This window comes from Podarcis filfolensis (genome assembly GCF_964270895.1).
Source record: "Podarcis filfolensis genome assembly, chromosome: 1".
NCBI classification, from domain to species: Eukaryota; Metazoa; Chordata; class Lepidosauria; order Squamata; family Lacertidae; genus Podarcis; species Podarcis filfolensis.
This window is the reverse complement of record NC_139604.1, coordinates 44,403,940-44,426,361: the sequence shown is the minus strand read 5'-3', so window position 1 is coordinate 44,426,361 and position 22,422 is coordinate 44,403,940. Positions and strand designations below refer to the sequence as shown.

At 42.8% G+C, this 22,422-nt stretch overlaps 1 protein-coding gene across 2 annotated transcripts in view; it reads right to left on the bottom strand.

Moving 5' to 3' along the window:
- Positions 1-22,000, bottom strand: part of ITGB5 (integrin subunit beta 5) — a 77,486-nt gene extending 55,486 nt beyond the window's left edge. The window contains exons 1-2 of one of the 2 annotated variants that reach the window (XM_083584906.1): positions 21,936-22,000; positions 7,074-7,159 (exon numbers count right to left, since the gene is read on the bottom strand). Coding sequence is in view for 1 of the 2 variants with exons in the window: in XM_083584905.1 (XP_083441031.1) it covers positions 7,074-7,159; positions 19,661-19,745 (171 nt within the window). In the remaining variant the exon portion in view is untranslated. Of the gene's footprint in view, positions 1-7,073; positions 7,160-19,660; positions 20,745-21,935 lie in introns of those variants that run through there. The other variant, XM_083584905.1, reaches the window with a different exon arrangement.
- Between the last annotated feature and the right edge of the window lie 422 nt (positions 22,001-22,422).

The following is a 22,422-nucleotide window of genomic DNA, read 5'->3' as shown; positions in this document are numbered from 1 at the left end:
CATGCCTATAGCTCAGGCATCTATGGGATGGCAGGTTAGCATTTTTGTGTGCTTCCATAGTCAGATATCAATAGCCAGGAGTTTGTTTCACCAGGTTTGGCTGGTACACCCTATATGAAGAGATCTGGCCTAGCCACAGTAATCTGTGTCCTGGTCATGTACTGGCTTGACTAATGTAACGTGCTTTACATGGGGCTGCCTTTAAAGACTGCTTGGAAGCCTCAGCTGGTATAAAATCCAAAACACTAGAGAGTACTGGGCAGGTGGGTACGTGGTTACATTTCTGGACCTAATTTAAGGTGCTAGCTTTAAGCTTTAAAGCCTGAAAGAAATAGGTCCAAGATATCTGAAGGACTGTCTGCACCCATGTTGTCTTGCATGCCCTTCAAGATCTGCATCACAGGTCCTCTTTGTTTGCCTGCCAACTAACCAATGAGATTGGCAGGCACAAGAGGGCTTGTTCTATGGTGGCCCCATGCCTTTGGAACACCTTACTCCAGGGGTGCGGGACCATTTTAGCTCAGCTGCCCAGATTGTTATCATCCCCCACCCCTTGCCAATGACGCTTCAGCAGGTGGGCATGCACTCTTTTATTTAATATGCAAACCTCCATGGTGGACTTTTTATTTGGATAGGCAGCATATAAACGTTTTGAACTAAATGAGCCCTATTTCTCGACTAGCAAATGCAAAAAGAGAAACAGAGGAGCTTGCAGAGGCACTAGAATAAAATTCACCTCTGTACAGTACATTTCAGCCCTCTCACGTATCTACTCTTTTGTTTTTCTTAAAAAAACAACCTCCTGCATGCTTCCGGCCTGGTACACTCTGAAAGATTATTCTGCACGAACTATTTCAGTGATCTGTGCTTTGTTCTTCTGTATTTTTCCTCTGCACTAAGAGCTACCCAGGCATCCTTGGGGTTTATTTTTTAAACAAACGTGTTTTTTTCTTCCATCTCGTTTTGAGGCTCAGAGTGAGTATGGATAGAATGTAAATGCTGTATAAAATTGTTAATAACAGCTAAAGATAGGGGAGAAATTCGATGTTTGATTCAGTTTGTGTTTTGTGCCATATATATATATATATATATATGTGTGTGTGTGTGTGTGTGTGTGTGTACTGATGAAAATAACTTAAAAATGCATTACACAAGGCAGGTTTGATTTGCAAAAATATGTATGAATACAATTTTGTACTGAAGAGCCAATGAATTTTTACAAGAAGTCTTCTTTAAAAAAAAGCAAACTAACGAGGAAATCTGGAGAACTGAACTTAAGAGTTGTTTTCTTTAATGAGAAACTGAAATTGACAGATTTGCCCACCTTGTCCAACAGTACAGTATAGGGTTTTAGTAAAACAAAAACAAAACAGACATCCCCAGTCAGTTATCTCTCTCCTGCATCTGTAATACTCCCCCAGCTGTAAAACTCCACATGTTTTTGGCACCAATTACAAAATACACATTATCTGACAAATCTTTGAGTACAGATTACATTCTACAGACCACAATAAAGTACAAGCATTTTTTAAAAATTGCAGAACCAGAAATATAGACAAACCACACCCTCCTTTTTTCTTTTCAAAGAGGAAGACATTAGAGGCTTTGAAAATTTTGGCTAAGGCACACTGAAGCTAACCCATAATATGAGCTAGAAGTTCATTACCTTATGCAAAGGTTATAAGAAAATACTGCCATTTTTTTCCTTATTCCTTTACATCTTATCTATCTAGAAAAAATAAACTCACTCTCTGATGTTTTCTGCTTAGCATGCTAATCATTCCCTCTCTTTTTGCTCACTACTCTGCAACACCAATAATAAAAATAAACACTCAGCAATCCTCTTTTAATTTTTGCCATTTCTCCTGCAATATCTTGCCTCTTTCACGCCTCAGCCTCAAGGCATATACATACCAGGAGCATGTTATTTCCACATACAGTACTACAACTATTTCTTCTTCTTCTGAAAATAGAAGTTTAATGGAAGCTTTCAACTCAGAAACAAAATGCCTCCAGAAATATTCTGTCCAAGTATTTCAGGTGAAACATGCTTCCATTATGATACCATCTAGTTCTCTGACTTTATGAAAAAAAGATCATGCCAGTATAAACTATTGCAGGCTTCATAAGACCATGGTCCACCATTTTTAAGAATTTAAGGAAGCCCATCTTTTGTTATCCATTGCTTATTTACATGTTGCTTAAATCTGCATGTGTTTGATTAGTACAGTACAACTAATAACGAAGTCTCAACTGAAACTACTGTGGCTGGTAAGTAAAAAGGTCCAGGGGTTTAGTCATTCAGCAAGGTCTAGGCCAGGTGTACCCAAAACATATGGATAACACTATGTCACCCAAAACATATGGATAACACTAGGTTGGGGAAGCCTGATCTAAGATACAGTAGTACCTCGGGTTACATACGCTTCAGGTTACATACGCTTCAGGTTACATACGCTTCAGGTTACAGACTCCACTAACCCAGAAATAGTGCTTCAGGTTAAGAACTTTGCTTCAGGATGAGAACAGAAATTGTGCTTTGGCGGCGCGGCAGCAGCGGGAGGCCCCATTAGCTAAAGTGGTGCTTCAGGTTAAGAACAGTTTCAGGTTAAGAACGGACCTCCGGAACGAATTAAGTACATAACCTGAGGTACCACTGTATATTGCACCAAACTCAGGGCTAATAATTGTTTTTTTCCCCTGAAAAATAAAAATGTCATTATTCCTGAAAAACAGATTAAAGGGCACAGTGATCTGTGCAGAACTGCAAGTCTTAAAAACCTAGCTTTGGAAAATCCTCAGAAAAGAGAGGCCCTGTTAGACTTGCCACTGGAATTGGGGGGGGGGGGGTCAGGGTGAATTTGAATATCCTGCTGAGATTCTGCCACTTCCAAACATACATCTTAGGATGCTCAAAGAACAGCAGTACAAAACTGAATTTGTTAACATTCCATTAGGCAGACAGATTTTCCACACTTCTTAGGACAGGGAAACTAAATCTGAAAATAGAATTCTGCCTGCGGACTGCAATGTAATATTTGCACTGCTGGTGCAATCCTATATTCAGAAATGTGCGCATTACTAAAAATTGGATTTATACCACACCATTCCTCCAAGGAGCTCAGAGTGGGGCACATGCTTTTCCCCCTTCTCCATTTTGTCCTCACTGCAAACCTGTAAGGCTGAGAGAAAGTGACTGACCCAAGGTCAGCCAGTGAGGTTAATGACTGAGTGGGGACTAGAACCCTCGTCTCCCAGGTCTTAAAGCTTACCCAGACTTGCCCCACCACTTTCCCCCGGGGAAAACCCAAACTCTACCTCTGAATCAGAGAGAACGTCAATCGGGTTTTCTGTGGATTGACGTCTGCTCCAATTTATCGCTAAAGTGTGGGATTTTTGGTGGAGATCAGTGGGACAAGGGCAAAACGGCACAGATCTGTCCCTAGAAAGCATAGGACATGCAGAAAACTACTCAAATCCATGCTTTCCAGGCACAGGATAAGTCTGGGTGAGCCTTTAGTATGACACTCTAACCAACACACCACACTGGTTCCATTGTTTTCATTGAGGTTCCTCCCAGAATAAGTGTCTGCAAGGCTGATGCTTAAGGGTTGCATTCAATGAAGTTAAAGAGTTGGAACTCAAATTTGCTCCGCAAGCGGGCTGCCGTTCTCAAACAGATCCTCTTGCCCGAGAGGTTCCACAAGCAGACAAATGTGTATGCACTAGTGAGGTCTTGTAAAATGGTTCCGCCAGTGGGGCTGTTGCACTGGATCCTTCTCTTGCACGACTTTCAGAAATTGATCTCCATTACTGCAAAGGCCCTTCTGATAACAGACTGGTAGCTTTGGATGCAACCCTTAGTAATCCTGGAGCCCCATAAACTTGGAACCAAGGACTGGAATTCAATACAGTACTATCATTCAGTAAGTGCAAGCATTTTAGCTTGCACTGTGGAACTATCTCCCCTCTTCTCCCCCTAAAAAAGCATGTTGTTCTGGGGTTCTCCCGGCCACACGGAGGGGATTTGGGGCGGGGAGCTCAACTGCACTAACAGGAGCCCTTGTGCTGTTTTCCACTAGGCCACCAAATTAGTTTAATCCGGCCCAGGAAACCCTAAACTTTTTCCTTGGCTAACAAGGTTTTCTAAATATAAATTTTCCTGGCTAGGGTTCCCCCCCACTCAAAGTGGGAACTTTTGTACAAAGTGGGGAAGAAACAAGGACACTTAAAAGGTCTGCTACAACTCTGTACTGTTAGAATATCGATGTCAACTTTTTTCACTAAACATTGAAAACCTTTTCCTTACGGGCAGTGGCACAATTAAAGGGAGGTAATTTAAACTAAGAGCTATTGTGGCCTTCAGGAATTATTGTCTACAAACAGCCGCTTTTCACCTCTTTGCTCTCCAGTCAAATCGGGCGGGGGGGCCCGAATCTAAACCAAATAATTGATTTGATAACGCAGCATCAGCAGCTACTGCTGAAGGCTGACCTATAACTAGCGGTCACAACAACTCCCGGATAAACATTTCTGTTGGCAGAGCCACTCAAAAAATAGCCCTTTTGTGCCAAGAAAATAAAACAAATCTAGCCCAACACCACAGCTTCGCAAGCAATATTTTTTCTTTCTGATGTCACCACCACTTATACACTTGGCAGAAACACACTTCTTACAGATGCATACAAGATGTCTCTGAGGCACTGGCGGGAGGGGTGGAGAGTAACCCTTCCCCTATGCATATGTACTCTTTGTACAAGAGGCTGAGCATATGAAGAACTAAACACCATTATCATTATCCTCCTGGCTGGTTGTATAAATGTAACAAGAGTGATTGTTTCCCATCCCTACAGGCAACAGTACTCTGCCACTTCTGACCTCAGATGACCAACTTAAGTGTTATCCTATTACTGTGCTTAAATTGAAGCGCGCTTCTTACAAGTTGCATCCTGTAAAGTATTTCTACTGGTGCAACAGGACTGATGTTTCCTCTCTTCTCCCCACGCCCCCCAAAATCTCCTCCAGAGAGTCCCACAACATTAGCCTTGGCAGGTCTCCAAGGAAGTGAGCCTAAGTATATACAAGAGCCAATTCCCCCATTTCGGCATGCCCCAGCATTTCTATTGCCCTGAAGCTTGATTATCACTGTAGTGCAGGGGGCGGCAACGTTTACCTCGCCTGGGCCGATTCACTCCCGCAGAGATCGCTCCGTGGGCCGGGTCGCGTCTGCGCAGACGCAATTTCTGGAACTGCGGAAGCGAGTCCCCGCTCCACGCTGTGCCGGTTTAGTGCAGCACGCGGGGACTCGCCGAGCAGACGGCTCAGTTTGGGAGGGGCTTGTGGGCCGTTTAAACGACCTCCGTGGGCCGCTTGTGGCCCGTGGGCCGCAGGTTGCCGACCCCTGCTGTAGTGGAACTTCTGTAGGGAGAACAGAATAAGAAGAAGCCCTACAGGTGGAAATAGGATGGAGAAACTGCGGGTGCTGGTCTCCCTGAAGCACCAAAACCCCACTAAGAGAATACAGATGGACCCTAACACTGGAAACAGCAGTGGCCCTGACTGAATGCACACTGTCCAAATGTGGCAACAGAAATAACTTTTGAGGGATAGTGTTGTGTAGGTCGGCGTGGTTGCTCAAGAGCAAACAGGCAAGACCCCCACTGGTCTTTTCAAGGCTTTATTATCGGTGCAAAAACATTCACAGTGCAGAACGTCTCAATTCCATGTCTTGCTCAGTCACTAGCAGAATCTGGGAGTGGGCAGTCTTTAAACTTTCCCCAGCAGAGTAGTCTTTTGACCCCCATCCTACGCCTCCCCTCTCTGTGCGTAAACCGACTGCGCAGAGAAGGCGTGGGCAAAGGGGGACCTGCCTCCCCCCCGCTTGGCTCAGGCCCGGTGCTGTGCCTCTCCCTTGCATCCTCCGAGCCCTGCATCCCTTCCCCACTGGAGGCGTGGCTTCCCTCCTCCACGGAGGAAGTGCTGCTGCTCACGATCTTTGGAGGCTCCCTGTAACCCAACTGCCCTTCCACCTCTCGCCTCTGAGCTGATGGCAGTTCCCTGACAGACAGCATATAAGACATTGCAATGAAAACCTCAGGCCATTATCCAAATGTATAAAGTCAGGTTGCATATACAGCATGATACCCACAACCCAAGGCACATTTTAAGTGGGCAGGGAAGTCCGTTACACCAAAGTGACTTCAATAGCTACCAGGGTTCCACTTCAGATCACAGCGACTGCAGGCCCAGGCCCACATTAATCATGTGCATTTAAGTCGCATCTGGTTCAGCAGCCCCAGTGTTACAGAAGAGCTGCCACAAAAGGAGGATGTTTATGTCATAATTATGCAAAAGCTCTATTCTTTAGAAATTTTCTTTTTTATATAAAGGATAAAAAATGATAAACATTATCATTCTAACTCATAATAATTCATGAGATGATATTATAAAGAAAACCACTGCACTTAAGCATGTATTGTTGTTGTTTAGTCATTTAGTCGTCTCCGACTCTTCGTGACCCCATGGACCAGAGCACGCCAGGCACTTCTGTCTAATCTTTAAAAAGTTGGCCCATTAAAGTCAATAGACTTAAGCCCATTGATTTCAGTGGGTCTACTATGACTAATGTTGGTTATCAACCATTTCTTTTTTCTTGGACTACACACTACTGATGCAATTTTTATTGCAGATGGGTGGGAAAGAAAAAATACAACTTCCTGACACCATTGCCTCAAATAGTCAATTAAGTGTTATTATATAGGTAATTACAAACTTATTTAACAGCAAGGTTCACAATAAGACATGTGAACATTTGAGTTACACAGAACTCCTCTTCAGGCTAGAATTAAAACGGAGAAGTAGAGATTTTGGGCAGAGGCTTGGAGTCGCACCCTTGGTGTTGTTTATGATTTAGTACAGGAACTGAGGAAGCTATGATACAATACAGGAACTAAGTAAGTAATCTGTTGACCAGTCTGCCTTGTATAAAAAACCCCTGAGGTTAAGGATTCTAGACTGCAAATATACAAAGTTAGTTTTAAAGTAAGAAGGACCAAAGAAAAGTGACAACTCACCTCTTTATAGCACCATGCACACTCGGGATGAACAAGCAAACATTCTTCACAGGAGGTAGCACTGCCACTTGTGCAAATATTGAGACCTTTAAGAGAGCAAACCAGAGAAATTGACCAAAAAAATACCCCATGAGAAATAACAGGGTGCTTGTTACTATTCACACCAGAATAAATATGGCAGATCAGAAACAAAACCAAGGCTGCAATCCTAACCCCACTGGGGGACTAAGCCCCACTAAATTCAACAGAACACACGTCTTGAGTAGACCTGGACAGGACTGCAGTCCGCAGACGCACTGAAATCAATGGCCATGACTAATTTAACTACAAAGATTTCAGTGAGTGTACTCTAAGTATGACTTTAGTAGAGACAACCCTTTAGGAATATCTTTCTCTTGATGTGTGATGACTTTGCTCTCCCCCCCCCCCCAGAAAAAAAGCCTGTATTTGTTGCTTTATAAAAATGAGGTAATTGCTTGTTTTACTTAGAAAAGGTTAAATAAACAGCCCTTGTCTAGCAAGTTATCAAAAACTACCATATTTAGCTAAAAACACGCTAGGTTAGGCTGTTTTTAGTGCTAGGAATTAATGTTTCTATAGGCAGTCAGTCAGCATTTGAACGACTTAACATTTTCAATGCTTGAGCTAAGACTTGCTAGTCTGGGCGCCTTTGGGAAGAAAGATGGGATATAAACTTAATAAATAAAATAAGGGTTATTTTAAAATGAGGGTTATTTTTAAAGCCACACCGTGCACTTTAAGACAGTCTGATCACCAAAGTATTCCACTGTACTGAAGCCTCAAAGCTTAGGGGTGTGTTTTTTTCAGCCCAAACAACCATACAGTGGTACCTCGGGTTAAGAACTTAATTCGTTCCAGCGGTCCGTTTCTTAACCTGAAACTGTTCTTAACCTGAAGCACCACTTTAGCTAATGGGGCCTCCCGCTGCTGCCATGCCGCCGGAGCACAATTTCTGTTCTCATCCTGAAGCAAAGTTCTTAACCCGAGGTACTATTTCTGGGTTAGCAGAGTCTGTAACCTGAAGTGTATGTAACCTGAAGCATATGTAACCCAAGGTACCACTGTATTACCTTCCTATGTGTTTGGACAAGAATCCTCTAACAAAGTGATATTCCTATCTACCAGCAGTACCTGGAATTTTTATAGCAGGGCTCCTTTAAACAGCAACATGAGAGACGAAAAGTCAACAGCCATAACTTTCCCATTCATGGCATGGAGATGGGATGATAAGGGAAAGTGTTTATTTCTGCAAGTTGCACAGATGTTAAGAGACAGGTACAGGAGCCCTGACAGAGTAAAAAGATGCATCTTACACTGTAAGCAACAGGCCAGTATTTGAGAGAAGAAAAATCCTAGGCACCTTTCTAGCAAATATTTTAAATTCCTAAGCACCAGCACAAACTTTCTAGGCACATGGCAACCAGATGCTTTGAATTTTCCCCACGTTGCTTGCAGTGTGGTAAAAACATTGGTGAGTTAGCACGCTGAAAGTGCTGTGTAAATTACAGTACTTTTCTGTGGCTGCGCATACTCAATGGAATTTTAGAAATCTAACTGTGGGCAAAAGTTTGTCTGGAAAATTTATGGAACTCTATTTAAATAAAATATGTCTAGGTTATTCTCTGAAATACGAGAACTTGTGGCAGTCAATTGACTTGCTTTTAAAAAGGGGGAATCACAGGCATCCCTCATTTTAAGACTATTTAAGATCTGAATGGATTCTGGTTGAACTGAGTAAACTGCACTGATCTGAACTTGACCTTTTAATAACATGGCATTTAATTATGTGTCTGAACACACATGCAGGTTACATAACTATCTCATTTCATCGCTGTGACCTATTTATTCTTTTAAAGTATTAATATAATAATTTCCACCGGATATCCATGTTATGCAGGGCAGTTTGTTTATCCTGGACAATAGCCAATAAAACACAAAAGTCAGTGTGTATATGCGCAGAAATAATACACACACACACACACACACACACACCCATAATCAGACAAGCCACATACATACACACAGAGAGAAAAAGAGAATAATAGAATTGTAGCGTTGGCAGGGACCATGAGGATCATCTAGTCCAACTCTCTACAACGTTGGGATCTTTTTGCCCAATTCGAGTCTCAAACCCACGACCCTGAGATTAAGGGTCTCATAATGTACCGACTGAAGGGGTGGAGCGTTATTTAATATCTCAGTCTATCAGTCTCACAAGGAGCATTGCTTTTACAGAAACCAAGGCAACAGCTGATAGCAGAGACTTCTCTCCATGAATTTGGAGCACCTTCTAAATTACTGGCCAAGGGTATAAAAACCTCCTTTCTGCATTTGTGGCTTCCTCCACCAATGTCTACCTACATCTAAGCTGGGTATGCCAATTCTATGATGATCTCATTCATCATGGATGTGTTTCAACACACTTGGCAGAACTGCACTCCCAGCACAGATGTGCCATGGCAAGGAAGGAAAGGATCTTGCTGATATCACCTCTGTTCCCTGCTCTCCAAAACACAAGGGGAGCAGGACTGCATCCCATGACAGCATCTTTAAACAGTGAAATTAACAGGGAGGTTTTTAATGTTTGGTGCTTTATTATGCTTTTAATTCTGTTAGGAGCCGCCCAGAGTGGCTGGTGAAACCCAGCCAGATGAGCAGGGTATCAATAATAGCCCCCTCCTTGAATTTGTCTTAAAAATTGCACATGTGAAAGCGAAGGGAAGAGAACTATTTTGTTATGATGTGATAGTATTTATAGACAAGGCAAAGCTATCAATAATACTGATGTGTCAAATTTTCTGTGCCCAGATATTAATAGGGTCAATATCTAATTAAATGAACACAGCTGATGACATTGAATTGACACTGAAATGTAAAAAGAGCCTGACCCAAGGCTAGATTCTAAAACCATTGTGATTTCTTTTTTCCACACTGAGCGATCAATTCAATGACAATATGCACACAGTCCTACTGAGTCAACAAAAGCACTGGTCAGTTCACCCCACGACTTCTCATTGCAAGCAATCATAGCTTCAAAAGAGAAAGAACCGAACTACATGGCAAACACAGAATGAACATATTCCAATTCTGTAGTGGAATATTTCAAGCTTCCCTTCGTAACAGCTTCCTTGGTAGATTTCTTGCAATGTGTGCCGATATGTGGAAATTTAAAAACTTGGGCGGTGGCTGCATACATCATTCCAACTCAAGAACTGAGAATTCCCAAAACAAAGTCCAGAAGTGACACCCTATTCTTTTCACTATATGAAACTTAATGCTTCAGAAGGAGTCAGGTGCCCCAGATTCAGTTTTCCAAAGATCTGAATTTAATCAGACACAGAGCTCAATTCAAGCTTTGGGGCCTAGCAAAAAAAAAAACCTGTGGCATTTTCAGTCAGGGGATAAAGAGAAGCGCTAGTGTTCTGGTGCTCCCCAAATAAGGCATCCATCCCTTGTCAAAACACTGGGCTGGGTTTCCCTATGTTGTCCAGTTGACTTGAAGAGGGGTGGTTCTGTCACAGAAACCCTATACACAACGCTTCTCAGGCTCTTCAAACACCATGTTCATAGAACAAACATGCAAATGATGTTTTTAAGAACACAACTGAAATGTCAGGTTTGCAGCAGCATTCCAGTTTACGTTATGCCTTGAATAGACCACGCAGTGATAAGCAATATGAACTAGCATCTTCCTTGATTTATTACTGAATTAGTGGAAATTCTTGTCCTGGATTCACACGCTCTACTACAGCAATATCTGGAAGGTTATTGACTCGCCATATAATGAATACAAACATTGAGAAGCCCTATATTGTTTTATAGTCATTTGCCACAGGCAGCTTGGCAGTACATAAAATAATCTTGTTAATGTGGCTTGTTAAACTGTAAACAACACAGAAGGAAATAAATGAATAAAGAACTAAAAGCCACTCCGTTGCACTCCTCCTTTTAAAAAGCCCAGAATAATATTAGGGGGAGGGGAACTATGAAGAGAACATGGTGTGCTATGAAGATACATTTTCTAAAGTGGTGCTATTTTAAAGTGCATTTCAGAAGCAGCATAAGAGCATCCCTACTGTTTAAATGGCAGTTCCCTGGAATGAGTGAATTCTTTTACACAGAGCTGATAACTCACCATCAGCAGCAGAGGGAAGGGCTGTTAGTCATGCTTCCAGCCCCACAACCCCACACATACATTAAGTAAAATAGAAACATCGCCTCTCGACCCCACCTACCATGGCCTCCTCCACCTCTCCTCCCCTTTTCTTCCTAATGTAACCCTAATGTCTCAACAAATGAAACTGACCTGTAGAAAATGAAACTTGAAAAAAGAGACATTGCGCATACCTTTGTAAACAAAATAATAATAATAATAATAATAATAATAATAATAATAATAATAAACTTTATGCTATATTCTCTCCCTAGAATATGGCTGTTTGTTATTTGGCTTGAGGGCGTAAACCACCATGTGAGGTTAAATACTCAGAAAGATGGGATAAAAATCTATGACCTAAGGCTCTTCATCTGATCATTGTACACAGCTTTTCACAACAGAAACAGGCAGTGAAAACATATTCCAGGACCAGGGCTACCATCCTACAAATATTTACTTGGGAGTAAGTCTCACTGAACTTAAAGGAGCTTATATCTGAGTAAACATGAACATTATCAAGCTATAAGCCTTTACTCAAATTAACATTGTCCACACCCATGTTCAAATATTTCACCACAATCATTAGCTTGTTCCATTGTAAACAGGAGCTGGAACTAGTAAGATCCAGTATATGGGTTGCATCTAGCTAAGTCATACTAAAGAGTAGAAAAACTGGAATCAGTGGACTTCAAATATTTCATTGGGTCTACACCAAGAATGACTTACTTGAATTTAGCCCTAGGCCTCCAGGTAGACAAGTGATGTATTATTCAATATCTGCCAAATCAGCTTCCATGCACAAGCAAAGCAGTTTACAGTAGTCAATGGCTCCATATATACACAAAGCTTAGCCAATTTATAACTTTATTTGGTTTGGGGGGGAAGCGCTCTCTGAAACCTGACAGTACAGGAATCAATGGACTATAGCATCAGTGACCATCAGGCATATTTGCAGGCTAAGAACTGAGGAGGAGGAGTTTGGATTTGATATCCCGCTTTGTCACTACCCTAAGGAGTCTCAAAGCGGCTAACATTCTCCTTTTCCTTCCTCCCCTACAACAAACACTCTGTGAGGTGAGTGAGGCTGAGATACTGCAGAGAAGTGTGACTAGCCCAAGGTCACCCAGCAGCTGCATGTGGAGGAGCGAAGACGCGAACCCGGTTCACCAGATTACGAGTCCACCGCTCTTAACCACCACACCACACTGGCTCTCACACCACACTGGCTTCTGAGGAGTGTATCCTACAGGATTCCCTCCTTAATAGAAAAAAAAATACTAGATATTTTTTTTTGAGGCATTATGTCTCTGAATACCAGGTGCTGAGAACCATAAGTGGGTAGAGTGCTGTTTCACAAGCAGAACCTGAATTTGCTCCCCGTGGGTATTCGGTTGGGTACTGTGAGAGATAAATTCTGGACTAGATGGACCTCTGCCCTGACTCAACAGACTCTTTTTCATATATATATATATATATATATACACACACACACACACACCTTTCCATATATAAGCCACCCTTTCCATAATCTACTGGGGGGGGGGGGGAACATTGAATGACTATCTCAGAACAACAGCACCACCTATATTGATTGCAGAGGGAAAGTGCAATAAAAGCAAGCCTTGACACTGCTCTACTATTGTTGTCCTGCATGCCAGTCACAGAGTTCTTTTCATGCAGCAAATATACCGTAAATAATAATTGTTTTTCCAGCCTTTGGCTACATATGCTTCGTGAGCCACAAAATTGCTACTATGAAATGTAGGCCAGCCTAGAGAGGGGAGGGGGATTCCATTGAAAGACTTATGGAATTCGTCCAGTCCATAGGTCTGGGTCATTGAGACCGAGTCCTCCAACAGTCCAACAAATGGGATCCTCTCGTAACAAAGGAGACCCCACCTGGCTGAGAGAATAGTTAAAAGGCACTGGTACTGAATGGCTGTAATCTACCTTGCCCTCCTCTAATCAAAGTACTTTATTTTGCACCCCACGTGTTGAAGTCTAAACCACCATTTTGGGGAATCATCCAGGAATGTAACTGCAGGAAGAAATCAAAAGGGCAACCAGAGAATACACTGTAAATATGCATGTTGGTAGCTTTGTAAACATGGGTTGTTGGAACAATTGCAATACGACTGGCAAGACATTTGATGGCAGAGCCGCAGCCGGCTTTGTATGACCTACAGAGAGAATTGTGTCAATGCAGGTCTTAGCCAAGCACCTCTTCACTGCCATTTCTAAGGCCTTGGAAATGGGGGTTAGATGACCCTCGATCTAAATCGACTGCATGCTATTCTCAACTGCCCCAAGAGAAAAGTAAATGGTTCCAAGAGGATATTATTTCCTTGACCGCCTAATATATACAGGCAAAGTTCCAATTCCTTTAAAAAGGAGTAAAAATGTGATGAGATATTTAAAGATTTCCTGTACACAGACATCCCAAGGATAAGCTAGAGGTGTAGGGGGGATGGAGGAAACCACAGTTTGTTTATTTTCAGTCAAAGTTATTTTAAGAAGGGCAAGATTTATTTCATTGTTGTTAAGGTCACAACAGCAGACTTTGTGAACACCCACAATTAAACCTCAGGTACACTAGTATCTACCACGGGTGGAAGCTATAACGAAATATAGAAAAGGTCCAGCATTTGTTAGACAAAGAACAAAGGAATGACAGTAACTGACCAATTTATCTGTTGGAAACTCACTCAGCTCTTAAAACACAAGCTTGTTTTACACACAGTTATCAAGGACGTTCCAATCCCATCTACCTCAACATCTGTCTATAAGACTAGCATTGTGGAATGCAAGTCCTACCACACCCAATACTTGGTCATGCTGATTTGGGCTGATGGCAGGCTGGTGAGCCAGAAATTTGCCATCACTACTACAAACTGTAGCCAACAAAATTATTCAGAGAGGTACACAAGAAAAGTTTTATGGCCCATTCCCTGTTGTGAGTCCCCAGTATCTGGTAGTCAAGAGATTTACTGTCTTTCAGAATGAGAAAGAAGCCTCAGACTTTGCCTTCAGACTTTGCCCTCCCCACACCTAATATATTATCCATATATCTCTTTTTAAATAAATAAAAAGATACTGAAATATCCTAAGCTGATGGTTTGCTTACTCTATAAACACAGAAAACAAAGCAAGCAAGCAAAAAACAGCAATGCTCACAAACATGTGGAAAGTCGATTTCAAATTCTATTGGTATCTTACAAAAGAAGACCAATTGATTAGGCAGCACTAGGAGCCACCCATCTGGAAGTAAAGGTAAAGGTAAAGGGACCCCTGACCATTAGGTCCTGTCGTGGCCGACTCTGGGGTTGCGGCACTTATCTCGCTTTATTGGCCGAGGGAGCCGGCGTACAGCTTCCAGGTCATGTGGCCAGCATGACTAAGCTGCTTCTGGCGAACCAGAGCAGCACATGGAAACGCCATTTACCTTCCCGCCATTTATCTACTTGCACTTTGATGTGCTTTCGAACTGCTAGGTTGGCAGGAGCAGGGACTGAGCAATGGGAGCACACCCCGTCACGGGGATTTAATTTAATTTAATTTACAATTTATTTACGGCTATTAGCCCATAAAATATGTACAAACATAAAAACACAGGGACATAAAAACAGATATATCCGACAACAGAAGGTGAACACCACGATGCAAGGGTGGGTCATTGAGCAGAGCCAAGTGACAGCTTGGGGCCAGGAGAGCTCCAAGGGACAGATCACAGAAAAGGAAAACTGAAGACGAACTCCGACATGCACTCTCATCATACCAGTTCGATTAGTTTTGATGTTGTTGTTGGTTTTTGGTGGTTTTTGAGTGTGAGATAACCGCATTCAGAAATCTCGCCACCTGCAGAGTTACAGAAGGATCTGTATCCTGCAAAAGCAGTGCGGCGTGTGACTCAACAGGCCTGCCAACCAAGCGCAGTAAAGCAGGACCCAGGAATTTAGCCCTGGCTATGCTATGTAGGGGACAGTTGAACATTATATGTGAAAGAGATTCAACAGTTTCCCCGTCACACACGCATAGCGGAGACACCAAACCCTTGGAAAATCTGTGGTTCAGCAGGTTCGATGGCAGCAGATTCGAACCACCAACCTTCTGATCGGCAAGTCCTAGGCTCTGTGGTTTTACCCTCAGCGCCACCCGCGTCTGGAAGTAGCCACTGACAAATACACTGTTAGGTGGAAAAGCACAGAAAAATTATCTAGGCTTTTAGGGAGCTTCCTAAAATGTTATTATAGAATAAAATACACTAGATATCAACAAGCTGCAGCACTAATTTAACAAAGAACAACGGTGCAGAGACTTGACAACTGCAGCCAAAAGTAAGGTGTGCAATGCTTTGACCCAAACAGCTTGAATTCCCGCCCTAAGAGAGAATATTATGAAAATGATATACAGGTGGTACATGACACCAGTCAAGCTTGCAAAAATCTACCATTTGCCTGACAATAAATGTTGGAAGTGTAAAGAAAGTGAAGGAACATTCTTTCACCTTTGGTGGACATGCCCAAAGATTAAGGCTTTCTGGGAGATGATATATAACGAAATGAAAAAAATCTTTAGATATACATTCCTTAAGAAGCCAGAGGCCTTTCTCTTGGGCATGGTGGGCCAATTGGTGCCAAAGAAAGATAGAAATTTCTTTATGTACGCAACAACAGCAGCAAGAATTCTCATCGCAAAGTATTGGAAGACACAAGAGCTACCCACCCTGGAAGAATGGCAGATGAAGCTGATAGACTATATGGAATTGGCGGAAATGACTGACAGAATCCGAGACCTGGGAGAAGAGTTGGTGGAAGAAGACTGGAAGAAATTCAAAGACTATCTTCAGAAATATTATAAAATTAATGAGTGTTAAAAATGTGCTTGGATGGGTAATAAGTGGTAATTAGTGATAAAAGTTATTAAGATTATGCAAAAAAGGTATTGATAATTGGTTGAAAAATAGGGATATAGTATATGTTATGGTACAAAGTTTAAACATTTGATAAAGGGTAAGAATTTGCTGAATTAAATATTTGAATGGGAATACAAAAAGGGGAAGGTGCGAGGAGGTCAAGAACATAAGCATATGAAATTGAGGTTATTGGAAAAATGGAATGGTTTTATTTTTTCTTTGTTTAAATGTAATTTTTCTTAATTAGTTGTGTTTTTCTTTCTGTATTTTTTTTTCTCTTTTGTGTGTTTCTTTTTTCTGTAATTTATGGTTTTTTATTCTGTGAATTTCTATTTTTCTTTTTTGTAAAACTTTAATAAAAATCTTTTTAAAAAAAACAAAAAAAAACAAACAGCTTGAATTCCCCCCTCCTCTGCCATATGGCAAAGTAAAAACAGGAGTCTCAAACAACTCCAGCACCAGATTCTACATTTTTTTTTAAGGGGGAAGTTTGGCAAAGGATTTGCCTCTTCTCAATATTCTTAAACCTCATAACAAAAGCCAAATAGAGGTTTTACAAATATTGCAATTAGAACAGTAAAGGAAGCAAGGGGAAGTACACACATTCCACAAGACATTTAGAAAGGCCCATAATTTATAGGTGCTTATTTGCTAACCCTAAAAACATCCGAGCCAAGAAAGAGGAGACATGCCAGTTTGTAAGCAGAAATAATATATATAGTGGGCAAAACTGAAACAGTCAATGGGAATAAATAGAATAGAATAAACTTCCAAGCATTTTGAAATTCTAAAAGATCAGAATGTTTCCCATTGGCCATTATTTGCATGGTCACTATGAGAGGCTACTACTGGCAAGTTTTTCTATGGACACCTTTCAAATTCCCCCAGCTCTCTCTTTCTTCACAACTATCTTCTGGGGATGCCTGACAAAGAGGAAAGCATAAGGGAGAGTTGAGGATCCCTTATCTGAAGGTGCAGACCTCTATGAGGCCCTGATAAAGACTTGGTAATGATACTAGCATACAAGAGAATATGTTTTAATTCTACCAAAAAATAAATTAAAAATCCTGTCATATTTCAGTACAGTTCATTTACAAACCAGTTCAACAACAATAGTCCCAACACAGCTCTTTGACAGACATTTGCCAAGAGAAGAGGCACTGACATATCTAAAGTTGTCCCAAAGTCATCCCTTATTCTGTTGGTCTTTGTGTGAGAAGGGGTGATCTGAGAAAGGTTATGCATGAAAATATGGCCTATGTGTACAGTGGTACCTCGGGTTACAGACGCTTCAGGTTACGCGATTTTGGGTTGTGCACCACGCTGAACCCGGAATTACCGGAACGGGTTACTTCTGGGTTTCGGCACTCGCGCTTAAGTGCTAAATGGTGCTTTGCGCATGCGCCGAAGCGCCGAATCGCAACCCGTGCATGTGCAGACGTGGCGCTGCGGGTTGCGAACGCAACGGGTTGCGAACGTGCCTCCCGCACGGATCATGTTCGCAACCCAAGGTTCCACTGTATGTGTAATCGCAAAGGAAGAGGGATATGCATTTGGGCTGAGAGAGTGGGGAGATGTATGTGGGGGGGGGGGGTGAAGGGAAGAAATATGCCTGTGTGCGGTTTGTGAGAGGGACATATGTATGTTGGGGGGGTGTGAGGGAGGGATACAATTTTGACAGGGGTGCAAAGTTAGTATTTAAAACTCATGGATTATATCTACTTGTTTTTGAAGTGCTAAACGATGTACATCTATTTTTCAAGATGAGAGATGAAACATCAGATCTCAGCTTGCTCAGTCGCTGATCTGGGACAGCAGACCAGAGAGAGGGTGGCATCTCTGCAACTTCACTGGCCGTGCACTAGCACACATTCAGCCATTCAATACTCACAAGTCAGAGGCATGTGATATTGGGACAGCAGCAGCCTGCAGGATCTTTTCTGCACAACATCTGGGCAAGAGCAGTCAATCTGAGCAGGAATAATCTGCCATTTATGCAGCAGTATTAAAGGCGTACAACCATTTCTAACTGAAGCATGCAGTAGGACGTAGCATACAACAAGCATAATTCCAGGGCATAATTCCAACCCTGGCCTGCTTGAGAAACCAACATCCAAACACTGTCGATACACACATTTTGTGGGCCAGCTACAGAGAGCTGCCCAACTCCTGTCAAGCCACTAACATATTACAAGTCTCTGCTTCTCTGGTCATTCAGAAAACGCTTCCCCCTATACATTTTTTAAAAACACAATTTCAGTAAAGTAACATAGGAAGTTAACATGTTTATATGAAGCCAGCTCCTATTTTTTAATAAAAGACCTTATGTGACAGCCAGCTCTAGCATGATAAACACTTCTACAGCTTGGCTCTGATGGAAAAACCCACCAAAGAAGCCTCTCTTGTGCGGCAAGATAAACATGACCCATCTTTGGTGGCTGCTTTTCCCAAGTGGTCTTTCTTTGTAAAGGATGCATTATAGTGTGCATGAAAACAAGATGTTTTCTGTGAGGGAAGTCTTCATGCATAGCCTATGATTATACACAGTCTATATACTGTATATGTGAAGTTTTCCTTTTGCAAATTCACTCCAGGGGCCTACCCATGCCTCACTGTGAAAACTTGGCACCTGCATTCTTAATGCAGCACTACCAACCATCTTTGGCTTCTGTTTCTCCTGCCTTTACTTTTGGCAAGTGGTTGCCCAAGATACTTGGCAAACCTGATGCTTAGTCACTCACTCGTTTCCACTCCCAAATGCCTCTCCAAAACAACAAACATCAGCTCTTCTGAACAAGCAAGCACAGGATAGGGTGCAATTAAGTCTGATTCCACTACATCATTACACCTTTTACATTTTGTACTACAACCTTCAAGAGCTCAAGATGACTTATTGATAACTACTTTTCTCTATTGTATAGAACAGGGGTCAGATGGAGAGCCTCTGGCCCACCAGAAATTGTCAAACTACAACTCCCATAATGCCAAACCATTGGCTAAGCAAGCTGGGCTAATGGGAGCAGGAGGGCCGCAGGATCCCCACCAATGGTCCAAAATGATTATCCACAACTTCCTCCCCCACCCCCATGCTTTCTGTTTTGTTTTAATATTTATGCAAAGTCTTTATATGTGCTGTTTTCACACCCTAGGAATCTTGTCCAGAAGGGCAGTATGGGCAATTCAAATCATCAACAATGTTGAATAAGTCACAGGATTATTTTAAAAATATATTAAAAAGAGTAGCCCACACCGACTTGACTTTCTTCCTCAGTCAATCACTTTTGGAGTTCGTGCACACCTCTCTTAAATATTCAACAACTAATTCCATTAGTTTGTCTCCCACTCGGTATGCCAAGCTTTAAAACCCTGTTGCTGGGGGATGGGGACTAAGACGCAGCTTCACATATTCCCTTATACCCAAACACCTTCCGAAGCAGTTTTATTTTCAAAATACCATTCCTCTCGATTATAATTCTGCTTCTGAAGCCATCCACTAACCTCTAACAGTGTTGAAGAGGGAGAAGATGCATACGCAGGCGGCGGCGGCGGCGGGGTAAGGCAGGAGCCCCCTCCGCCGGGACATGACGACCGCAGCTGGAGAAGGGGGAAAATAAAAAGGCTCCTCGAAAGTCTTTTGTGCAGCTGTGCCGGGAGAAGGGGAGAGAGCGGCGGCGGCGGCGGCGCTGCTCCTTCAGCAAAGGCCACCGCTAGAGCGGCTGCAGGCACCGGTCGGCTCGGCCAAGGGAAGAGGCGCGATCCTGGGCATTCCTGCCTTGTCCGGAGCAACCAAGGCAAAAGATAAAGGGGTGCGCGCGCGCGTGTGTGGGGAGAACGAGAGAAATGGGGGAGAGAAGACACTGCCTCCTTCTTTACACCTCCACAGCAGGCTCCATCTCGCGCAATGCTCGCCTTCTTGCGCCCGCGCCGCCGCCGCCGCGCACTTCTCCCGGGACTCGAAAAGTTGCGCGACTCCTCATCCGCCGAGTTCTCCCAGGCCCTGCCTTAGCAGCCTCTTCAACATCTCCGCCTGATTTTGCATCTGAATTTCTGACTAGTGGTTTGTGCGCCCCTCTCTCTCTCTCCGCGTCTCCTTTTCCCCCCCCTTCCTTTACTGGAACTCTCTCTTTTTACTCTCTTTCCAAGACTCAGCAACTTACTTCCTACAGGATCTGAATGGCAAATCTCCGCCCAGCCTGCCCAATAGGCACCCGGGGATTTTTAACTCTCTGTAGCCCGATCAGGATCACCTCCCCGCCTCCGATCACAGCATTAAGTTCCAAATCTAAACTAAAGGCTTTTTTAAAAAATAAGCTAAATGGATCTATGGATTCCAGGTCAAAAGTAAGCGAGTGCATAATAAACTTGTTCTAGATTCAGGTAGGTAGCCGTGTTGGTCTGACGCAGTCGAAATAAATTAAAAAATTACCCAGTAGCACCTTAGAGACCAACTAAGCTTATACCCAGAACAAACTTTGTTGGTCTCTAAGGTGCTACTGGACAATTTAATTTTTATTTATTTATTTAAACTTGTTCTAGATTGCCGCAACCTTAAATGGTAATCCTATACGCATACTTATTACTTGAATAAAATTGCAACTTGGGCTGTATACACACCATACATGTAAAGCATGTGTCTCTCTCCCCGCCCCCCCTCAAGAATCCTGGGAACTCAGAGCTACAATTCCCAGCACACTTAAACTACAGCTCCCAGGATTTGGTACCTGTGTGTGCTTTAGTTACGTTTGGTTGGTACGCAGCTCCAGTACTGAACTTAATTGCCCTCCAGTTACATGGTAACCATGGAGGTAGCCAAGGGGAGGCAGGGAGGAGCACCTGCCCCCCAATCAATAAAAGGTAAAGGTAAAGGGACCCCTGACCATTAGGTCCAGTCGTGAACGACTCTGGGGTTGCGGTGCTCATCTCGCTTTATTGGCCGAGGGAGCCGGCGTACAGCTTCCAGGTCATGTGGCCAGCATGACTAAGCCACTTCTGGCAAACCAGAGCAGTGCACAGAAACGCCATTTACCTTCCCGCCGAAGCGATACCTATTTATCTACTTGCACTTTGACATGCTTTCGAACTGCTAGGTTGGCAGGAGCTGGGACCGAGCAAAGGGAGGCTCACCCATTGCGGGGATTCGAACCGCCAACCTTCTGATCAGCAAACCCTAGGCTCTGTGGTTTAACCCACAGCACCACCCGCGTCCCCCCTTCAATAAATACCAATAATCAATCAATCAATCAATCAATGAATACCAATAAAAAAATACATAGCAAACTGAGATTCTGCCTCCCCCCCAACAAAAGGCCTGCCCACCCTAACAAAAATCCTGGCTATGCCAGTGATTAAAATGTATGCTGCATTACTTTTCAGTTATCTCAAATGTGGTAAGCCAGACTTGCTGCTTTTGAAGGCACTCCTACCCATTTTGCTGAGTGAACCCTGGACTTCTACCCCAACGTGCTGCCCTGAGGACACCATTAACAAGGCCCTGCCATGCCCAGTGACTTGGAAAAACCCTCACTGAACTCACTGAAACTTTCTTCTGATAAAACCTCTACAAGGCTATTGGACTGTAAGGTATTGATTTGTGGTGTGCAATTCTAAGGTAATGCTCTGGAGTAAAGGTAACCTGTGTATTATCTTCCAAGTACACTTTCCTACTAATACCCTGGGTGTATCTTTTTAAGTAAACTATCTGCCAGGGTTAGGTAAACCCAGTATCAGCCTGTCTCTGTCCACTATTTTAAGGATCAGACTGTTAAGTACTTACATCAAAGGCAAGGCTACTCACTTTGTAGGCCCGGAACACTTTGTAGGCCCCTTGATAAACAAGCTAACACATTACTGCATTAGTAAATGAAAGTAAAAACAAGCTGAAGGGTGGATCCTGTAGCTCCAACCCATAATAACTGGAGACAATATTTAACTCTATAATTACCAATTACTGCACAGATCTTCTCCCAGTCCCCTAGAGAGAAATGAGTGTGCCGTTTCAAAAATAGCTCAGCTCCTCAGCAGACACAACAGCTCCCGAGTGTCCCTGATCCGTCAGTGCATACCTGTACACATTGGATAAATGACTTCACACTTTCATGACAAGTAGTTAAAGCTTATTGCCTCCTCTTCCTGGCTGTGAACTGCTCTGGTCTGGTCTGGTCATGATTGGTACTAAATTGGGAAGCATGCAAAGAATAAGAGGGGGGAAAGAAATTTCGTGACGTACTGCAGCTATCAAATATAAGTAAAATTGGCCCCTA